Here is a 9,721-nt window from a genome sequence, read left to right as displayed (position 1 = left end):
CACAGCAAGTGGTCACGTGATGATGTTTTTTGTTTTGTTTTTCTTCGTTTGGTTTGATCTTAAGAAAGAGCATTTGATTGTAACTTCAGTCTGTCACTAAACGCCGCTCGCGTCCATCTGAGCTGACATTCATCACCACAATTTGGCTGTGATGAAGTCATGTAGATGGATGGACAGACAGAATGACAAAATCTGTCTCTTAATCTGTAATGTGACTACAATCCATCCACGAGCCACGAGTGGCAACTCTGACTCAAACTATTTGCTCGTCTTCTGATCGGACGTTTGATCTTTTTCTTTTCTTTTTTTGTTTTTTTTTATTATTGGAGCCATTTTATACATGGAGTCTAAAGTTGACTCTTTAGAAGATTATCAGAGGAGTGAGGGAAAATTTGCAAGAAAGAAAACAAACAAACATAATCCATCCAGTACTGTATTCAGAAAAAATAATTGTCATTTTATTATCCGGCCAGCAGAGGCCACTGTCTGCTTCTTAAAACACACTTGGGGCGGGGAAAAAACAAAACAAAAAAAACCGCATTCCAAATATTGACATGGCGTGATTTAATGCAGGATCAAAGGTCATACAAGAGACGGTGAGGACATGACCTTTGACCTTCGAGCCAAGACAGCACTTTGCCCAACAGGGCTGGACTGCACTCGGAGTCCGCCCAGACGCCACACTCGACCTGCAGGACACAAGTCAGACACGCGCACGCGCACGCGCACGCGCACTTGAATGACTTGACATTTGCCTCCGATTCAGTCAAGACACGTCATGAACCATCTTCAGCCTTTCGCAACACTTTCTTACGCCCTCCAACACACACGTTCAAATAGCTCTCTTTCTTTCTCCTTTCTCTCTTTTTCTTTCTATCGCTCTTTCTCTTTTCTTTCTTTCTCGATCGCTTTCTCGATCTCTTTCGCACGCACGCACGTTTTCACCCAACACATACAAACATAAAGACACTTTTAGACACGCCCAGCAAATGCACATGCGCACACATTTAAGGCCTTCGAGACACACGCACGCAGATTAAACAAACACACACTGGCTGACCTCGTGGCCATGTGACCTCAAACAAGAGAGTGTGCGTGTGCGTGTATTTGTGCGCGTGAAGCGATTGTGTTATCAGGATGCTGAAGTTCGGCGATAGAGCACGCAAGAGGCACAAAGACTAGCCACGCCCCCTGGCCCGGTGAGCCTATCAGGAGCTTTAATATTGACACTCACTCCAACGCACGCACATCGGCCACTTTTGTTTGCTGGTCTCAATTATTGTGAAGGACCACCATGAGCATGTTGGCCTCCACAAAAAAAAATAAGACTTAGGAAATATCATGTAGAAGCGAACCGTCGATGCGAAGAGAGGAAAAAGCAAATGAAATATGCAAATGTACATCCAACAGGATTTTATTATCATTCCACTCAAGAGCACAAACTGATCAATGAGGAAAACAAAATATCAAAAATCTTTTTTTCAACAGCGCAAATAAATACGATTTGATGTTGTTGGTCCAATTTCAACGCGTTTTTATTTCATGAAAGCCTGACAAGGATCTGATTTCTGATTGGTCGTCATTACTGTAAGAGGTCCAGCATCAAACAAAGTCAACTGGAAGACATCATAACCTAGCTAGCTAGCTAACTAACTAGCTAGCAGCTAGTCACCCTGCTGCCACACACAAAAAAAAACAAAACAAAAAGACACCACATCACATTTAGCGCTAGCCATGCTAGGGAAAAGAACATGCTAATGAATGTTAGCCATCAAGGAACACGCTAATAAACATTTAGCGTTAGCCATGCTAGGAGGAACATGCTAATAAAACTGAAATTTGTAACAGAAACTAATTAACAGATGATGTTAAGCATGCTAATTAACAAACTGTTAGCGCAGGCAATGAATAATGTTCACACGCAAGCACTCAGGAGTTTAGAATTTAGAATCCAGGACCACAGTCTCAAGTGTAAGCCCTGGAAAAGAAAAAAGATAAAGTCTCAATTCCAGGGTCTAAAATGACGACTGTAGCATTTAGATTCCAGAAACGAGAATCAATAGTCGACAGCACGGTTCACCAATTCCGGTCCAGAAGGTCCAGAGTACTGCAGGTTTTCCATGTTTCTGCCTACCAACACACCTGATGATCATCATCAGGCATGCTGATTATATGTATCAGGTATGCTAGTGGGCATAAACACCTAAAACCAGCAGGACTCTGGACCTTGAGGACTGGAATTGGTGAACCCAGCTTTAGAGTCAAGAGTCCAAAATCAATCATCCAGAATCTAGAATATCAATTCCACAATCAACCATGAGCATAGACCGAATACATTAAGTCAAGAGTGGCGAGTCAGAAGTACAGATTCAATAAATTATACAAGTCAAGACTCCAGACTTCACAGTCAGAAATCTGGAGTCGAAAGTAAAGAGCCTTGAGTCCAGAATCAAAAGTTAGGGGTCAATATTCAGGAGTCTGTAGAGTCCCGTATCAAGTGCTAAAGTCCAAAATTCGAGAGTGTACAATCTCAATCCTTGACTCAAAAGTCCAGAATCAAGGGCGAAGATTCAAGAAACCAGCTTCAAGACTGGTTGACTGCCATAAAACAAACAAACAAACGAGACAGGGGCCTTGAATCCAGAATCAAGAGTTAGGAGTCAATATTTGGAAGTGGAGAGTCCTGTGTCAAGAGCTAAAGTCCAAAATTTGAGAGTGTACAATCTCGATCCTTGACTCAAAAGTCCAGAATCACGGGCGAAGATTCATGAAACCAGCTTCAAGACTGGTTGACTGTCAAAAAAACAAAAGAGAAAAAGGCCTTGAGTGAAGAGTCTGGAGAAGTCAAGAGCCCAGAACAAGACCAAACAAAAGAGTTCCGAGTCATGATTCTGGAGTCGAGGTCCTCGCATCAAGAGTTCAAACTCCACAAAATCCACACACACACTCGACACGTCTCGAACGAATCTCGAGTCAAAACGAGATCGAGTTGCCTGAAACAAGTCCAAACTCGACAAGCGAAGACTAGAAAGCGTCAAAAAGCTCGCGTCAAGAACCGCAATCCAAAGTCCATCATACAAATGAGCAAACAGGAAGTGACCCCAAAGGGAAAAGCGAGTGTCATGTGACGTTTTCGTCCAATCACGGAGCAGCGTGAAAAGTTTTCAAAAAAGTGAAAATGGGAAACGCGGGCCGGTCCCGTCTCAGTGTCTCATTCCTGGCGGACCACGACGGCGCCAGGGACGCGTCCGTCCGTCCGTCCGTCCGAGGCGGCGGCTCACTGGTTGTTGGGGGCGGGGCTGGCGTCGGGGTTCCCGGCGGGCGGCTGCACGTTGTCGGCCAGGTTGTGGGCGTGTTCCAGGAAGAGGTCCTTGAGCACGCTCAGTTCCTTGCTGAGCAGCTTGATCTTGGCCTCCAGACGCTCGTTCTCCTCCTTGAGCTGGTTGACGCGCTGCTGCGTGTCCATGGCCTTCTGCTTGCTGCGCTGGCGACTCTTCTTCACCGCCAGGTTGTTGCGCTCGCGACGCTGACGGTACTCGTCGCTGTCCTTGTCCGCCGACGCCTTCTTCATCTTGCCGGGGGCGGCGGAGGAGGAGGCGGACTTGCCGCCCGGGGGTGGCGACGACGGCTGAGGGACCTGCTGCGGGGGCGGGGGCAGGGCGGGGCCGGCCGAGGCGTGGCTCTGACTCTGGATGACGCTCACGCCGTTGTGGTCCGATGACGTGACTTTAAGCTGCGGCGGCCGGCTCATTTGGGTGACCGCGGAGCGGGAGGTCAAGACGGGCACCTGGGGGGGGGGGGGCCAACAAAATGATGAATAAAACACAAACAAAAGTCTGCCAATGAAGAAATTGCTTCGTTTTGCCACGCAGAACCCGGAAGTAAATTATGTCATGTTTGGGCGTGATCACTTGTCAAGTTCAAACGTGACAACTTGTGATTTAACGTGCTAAACATGTTAAAACGTAAAATCTTAAATTAAATTGAAAAAAAAGTCAAGTACAAATTGAGAAAAATATGTATATAAAGTCGTAAAACGAGCATCGGCGCTGTGATTGGCCGCCGCGTTGCTATGCAGCCTGGCGGGCAGCGGTGCGCATGCGTGAGGCTTCCGGGTGCAAACAAGCAAGCTGCGGCCGCCTTCTTGCCTGCTGTTGCATCATCATCATCATCATCATCATCTTTAGTGAGGGGGAACTCCACGTCCACTTGCACGCAGCGGACTCCAAAGACGCATAAATGACACATAAAGAGGACAAACGGGAGCGCACGCTCGGCTAACACGCTAACGAGTGCGCCGCCCGCCGCCGCGTCGATTGGCGTTTCCGGACTACATTTTTGTGTTAACTTGAGCTCGTCGTGGAGCGCCCACTTCTTCATGACGTAATGGATGTGAGAAAGTGGACTCGTCGTGGCCCAAACCGCTTCGTGAACGAGCTCGTTTTGTTTGCTCTCTTTTGCCAATGTTGACGCTGAAGCTCCGGCTAGCTTCTTTAGCATGTCGCGCTAACGGCTCAGGCCAGCGTTCGCCGCGTCGGAAAATCTACGTTACCTTGACGGGGCGACACCAGCGCGAAGAATCGGGTCACTAGATGCCAAAGTTGGCACTGACGAAGTTTCCGCTTATTTTGTCCCGAAAGTCGGCGCACTCGCTCGGGCTGTTTTTGTTTCCAACATGGACACGGAGCCGATTGCGAAATCTCTTTTTGCCCATGTAGGGCAATGTCTGGTGCCGCCCAATCACAAGCGACCTAGACCCCGCCCCCTCGTCGCTAGTTGGACCAATCGCGATGGTGAGTCCGCGATATGACGCAAGCCCCTGGCTACGAATGACGTGTCGTTGAACCAATCGGCGGCTTGGCTTTATGTAATGAGCTGACACGCGCGTGACGTCATCATCATCCGCGACGCCTCCCTCCGCCACCAGGAAATTATTTGGAACGTCCAAAATACATTCAAAGTGCAACGATTCTGTCGAATAAAAAAATGAATACAAAAATAAAAAAATAAATACAAATAAACCCCAAAATAAAAATATATATTATAATAAATAAATACATAAAAAAAAAAATATTCAAAATGCAATCATAAATAACAACTTGTAGCAGTGTATCAAAACAATAAACACTGAGCCACGAAAACTTGCATTCGAATAATATTACTGCCACCCACACAAGAAAAAAACTATCAAACGATAAAGGTCACGTTTTAATGGGACGAATTGCATGTTGTAACGTGATACATTTACCATTTCATAAGAAGACACACGTCATACAAAGGACTTCGTCTGTGATCTGAACCGGAAGAAGTCGCTTTTCTTTTCCAAATAAACACGAATGATGAAAAAGAACGACTTGTCATTGTCTTTGAATTAAATTCTCTGCTTTGAGGAGTGACAAATGAAAGAAACGCCTTTATTTGGAGAATTGTGCAAGAATGGGACAACTTTATGAGCTTAAGAATAACTTGAAGAACGTTTATTCATTCTTTCAATCAAACATGAACTGACAATAATATAATTTAGTTTTCACCTAAATTATAAAAAAAAAAAAAAAAAAGTGCATAACTGCTTGAGATTCATCTTGTAGCTGCACAATAAAATAAATCAAATGTAATGAATGAATGAAATGACATGAAATAAAGTGCAAGCAACAGTGAAGAGTTTGTGATTGTGTCCAATCTTTTCATCACTCTTTTGTTTTCATTTTCGTTTTTGGCATTGACCAAATTGTCAGTCAATTTTAGTTCTCGTCTCAACGAATGTCTTCTATTTTAGTTTTAGTTTCATTTTCATCATCGTCGTAACAAAAGTGACGGAAGATGAAGCTCGACTTTCACTCAGCGATGGACGTCATCCATGTCCGCCAGAGGGCGCTGCAGCCCACACAATCAATCTCACGCACGACAACCTACACGACCTTTGACCCTTTGGGGGATTCTTATTTCCAAAAAAAAAAGAAATGACGTCGCCTTATTTTGGCCCAGAAGGGAAGAGTTGAAAAGTTAAGAAACCCAGAACAGTTTTGTAGAGTTCACAAAGACGCATACACGTGACGTCACACGAAGCAGTCAAACGCACGTACACGAATCTCACAAGTCACTCTCGTTTTTATTTCTCTCTTTCTCTTTCTGCTCTTTCTTGCTCTCTCTCGACACATCAAGTAGTTGAACACGCGCACAGATATCCACAAGTCAAACACACGCGCGCGCACTCCGAGTTGTCCCCGCCCACCCGGCCCGGCCTTATTAAAAGCCCCTTTCGCCACTTTGACGCACTTGAGTGGACTCGAGCGACACGCGAGCGTCTGGCCGCCGGCTGGACTTCACCTGGCCGGACTCACTCAGTCGGTCCGGCCGCTCGAATCGCCCCATGGATCTGCACCACCTGCTGTACGAGCCGGCGGCGGCCCCCGGGGGCCCCCCGGGCGCGCATCAGGTCGACCTGGGCGACGCGGAGGAGACGTCGATGGACTTGAGCGCCTACATCGACCCGGCCGCCTTCAACGACGACTTCCTGGCCGAGTTCTTGCAGCAGCAGCAGCAGCAGCAGCCGTCGCGGCTGCGCGCGGCCTACGAGCACGCGCACGCGCACGGACCCCCCCTTCCCAACGCCTACGCCAAGGTGCTCAAGGTGGGTCACTTTGCCGCCGCCGGACGCCCGCCTGGAAGAAAGAAAAAAAACAAACAAAAACAACCCAAAACGCTGAGAGGAGACGGTCCAAAAGTTGCAAAGTTCGCTGCACCCCCGCACGTTCGCGGACCGCGAATAGACAAACTCCGCGTAGGACTGACAAACACGTCACTGCATCCAGATACTGTAGAAAGAAAACATTGTTGAGTGTCAGCCAACAAAAATAAAAAAGACATAAATAGATACAAGGAATACAGAAGAAAATGTGGTGAATCCATAAAATGATTTTGAAACAAATCAACTTCAACTAAATTTCGAATAAATCTCAAAATTTGCAACTAAAACTTCAGGATATGCAAACAAGATTTTTCTTTTATTTGTAAACAAAAGCAGCATTTTCTAAACTACTGTTTGGGTTAGGGTTTTATTTTTGTTTGTAAATATGTTTTTTTTTTTTTTTTTCATGCAAATAAAGAAAGAAATTTCCCTCCACCCAAAAATCTTGACAACTCCTCCTCAAACATTCACCTTCTAGGAGAAGGAAGCAGTTTTTTGTTTTTGTTTTTTCAAATGAATTAGAAAATGCTCAATCTTGCTTGTCTGAGCGTGTTTCATACATTTGAATGCTTGCATTTTTTTTTCTGTTTGTGAGTCTTGGGGCCCGCTGGCGCCGTCTTTTCTTCCTTCTTCCTTTCTGTCGCCTCCGGCTCACTCGCGTGTTCACATTTTCAGAAATGGTCTTGAAAATGTGACGAGTGGCATCGTTGGTTCGCTCCATGTGGAAAGTTGAGGCCACATCACGTGATTCGTCCGATACATGTCGACAATCGGTCCATGAAATGAGCTCAAGCTTTTGTTGAAAGGAATTGAGGAAATGCAACATTTGCTGGAAAAACTGTGAAATTGTGCAATGAGCTGCAATTTTTGGGAACGAGCTCAATTTGAGATGCTGCGTTCAACGCGGCTGTAAGTTCAATGTTGAAAAAGTTCCATTTCGAAAGACGCTGAGGTGCAATAAAATGCGTGTGCGAATGCCTCCAGCATTCAACTACAATTTTGTTTTTGTGTGCAAACCTTAAAGGGACACTTTTGACTTATTGAGCCATTTTCAGCAGTGAAAAGTTCAGATTTTGTCCAGGATGAATTTGATAACTTCATTATTTTTCATCTACAATCAATACCTTTCAAAAGTCATTTTTCTACTTGCTGTCGACTGATGATTGATTTTTCTTAACACCTCCAACATTACCGCATTCCAAAAAGAAAATTATTATTAATTGTTGGGGTGACATTTTGCGCTTATGATTTATTTTTATGACAGCCTCAAATTTGAAAGCATCACTCATGTTCAAAAACAAAAGAAAAATTTAAAAAATGTTTTGTCTCTTATCAATGAATCACGTTTAAGCCCCGCCCACTTGCCTTTTTTTTTTGAAAATTGTTTCTTGCATGCATGTGGCGCTGATGCACTAGTGTTAATTTTATTCACCGTTTTCAAATTTCGTCTCAGTTTTAGTCCAGTTTCAATCACACTTGTTTTTTTTTTGTTTTTTTTTAACAGTCAATCTCATCCCGTTTTTATTTTGGCCAATTTTAGTCTTTATTTTAGTCCAAAAACAACCTCATTTTATTTGTCCAGCTTTAGGACAATCATTTAACACTATTTTTTGTCAGCCGATGATTTTGAACATTTTGGATGTAAAACGATTTCATATGAAATTTTCTCATCTTTTTGATGAAATACAAGTTGAGGCACAAAAGTGGCGACGATGAATTTGAAAGATGAATTATGCGAAATGAATTGTAATAAACGTGTTTGTGCACGTTGCCCTTGCTCGCTGCACATTTGAAAGGGGGCGTGTCACGTGACAGATGAGCAGAGACGAGATTTGACAAAATCAGATCATTTTCGTCTCGTCATCACTCGTCGAGGAAAATTTCTTCTTGTTTCTTAATGAGGGTTTTAGCCTCGACTGGTTAGAGTCGGGTGCAAAATAGTTTTTGTTGACTGCGAGCGTTTCTGATTGTGTCTTTTGTTGCGACGGCGAAGGTGGACGCGGAGGACGCGTACGAGCGTCTGCGCCCGCCGCTGGCCATCAAGCAGGAGCCGCGCGACGACGACCTCCTGCGCGCCTACCAGCCGCCGGCGCCGCCTCACCTGCAGTACCAGGTGGCCCACTGCGCGCAGACCTCGGTGCACCTGCAGCCGGGCCAGCCCACGCCGCCGCCCACCCCCGCGCCCAGCCCGCACCGCCACGCCCTCCGCGACCTTCATCACCACCACCAGCATCATCATCATCATCATCACGGGGCGGCGGCGGGCAAGGGCAACAAAAAGCAGGTGGACAAGAACAGCCCCGAGTACCGTCTGCGACGCCAGCGCAACAACGTGGCGGTGCGCAAAAGTCGCGACAAGGCCAAAATGCGCAACATGGAGACGCAGCAGAAAGTTCTGGAGCTCAGCTCCGACAACGAGAGACTGCGGCGACGCGTCGACCACCTCAGCCGCGAGCTGGACACCTTGCGGGGCGTCTTCCGCCCGCCGCCGCCGCCGACGCAGATGCACGCCCCCTACAGGACGCACGTCCACAGCTGAGGACGCCGCCTTACGTTCCGTTTACATGCATGATGACGTCATCGCGGAAAAAATCGACAATCAGCCGTGATGTTGTCAGCACACGTTGCGCACGTGCAAGACTCCTGAAAACGCACACACAAACGCATGTAAGATGTCAAAAGTCACACGCGTGTACAGAATTGCTCACGTTGATCCCAAATGTATTTGAAATGAAATATGACAATAAAAGACGGTTTCATCGTACGCTTTCGTCATTGTGGACAGCCACAAGGTGGCGCTCACTCACGACGTTTACATGCCGGCAAAATGTTGGGATTGCGAAAGATGATGTAATCACCACCAAAACAAACAAACCAACAAACAAATCAAATATGACCCCGGTCCGACCTCTGGGTTCTTTCCAATCCGAATTTGTGGTCATGGAACAATCGCCCCTTCAAGTCCAAGTGGATCTTGTTACAACTCGTACAACTGTACAAAAATACAGAAAACGCCACATGAAAGAAGTAAAT

The 9,721-nt window shown here is 46.0% G+C and overlaps 2 protein-coding genes across 2 annotated transcripts; one reads left to right on the top strand and one right to left on the bottom strand.

Moving 5' to 3' along the window:
• Positions 1 to 1,398: 1,398 nt before the first annotated feature.
• cebpg (CCAAT enhancer binding protein gamma) lies at positions 1,399 to 5,162 on the bottom strand. The gene is made up of 2 exons (XM_077520416.1): positions 4,553 to 5,162; positions 1,399 to 3,787 (listed from the first exon to the last, which is right to left on the bottom strand). Exon 2 carries the CDS (start codon positions 3,749 to 3,751, stop codon positions 3,278 to 3,280), a length of 474 nt encoding a protein of 157 aa, XP_077376542.1. The 5' UTR covers positions 3,752 to 3,787; positions 4,553 to 5,162; the 3' UTR covers positions 1,399 to 3,277.
• Positions 5,163 to 6,278: 1,116 nt separating this feature from the next.
• On the top strand, positions 6,279 to 9,452 carry cebpa (CCAAT enhancer binding protein alpha). Its single transcript, XM_077518272.1, has 2 exons — positions 6,279 to 6,631; positions 8,682 to 9,452. The coding sequence occupies exons 1-2, from the start codon at positions 6,371 to 6,373 to the stop codon at positions 9,225 to 9,227; spliced, it is 807 nt and encodes a 268-aa protein (XP_077374398.1). The 5' UTR covers positions 6,279 to 6,370; the 3' UTR covers positions 9,228 to 9,452.
• The last annotated feature ends 269 nt before the right edge of the window (positions 9,453 to 9,721 follow it).

The sequence above is a fragment of the Festucalex cinctus genome, chromosome 4 (genome assembly GCF_051991245.1).
Source record: "Festucalex cinctus isolate MCC-2025b chromosome 4, RoL_Fcin_1.0, whole genome shotgun sequence".
Classification (NCBI taxonomy): Eukaryota; Metazoa; Chordata; class Actinopteri; order Syngnathiformes; family Syngnathidae; genus Festucalex; species Festucalex cinctus.
Note: the sequence above shows the minus strand (reverse complement) of the source record. Positions and strands in the feature narration are given on the sequence as shown.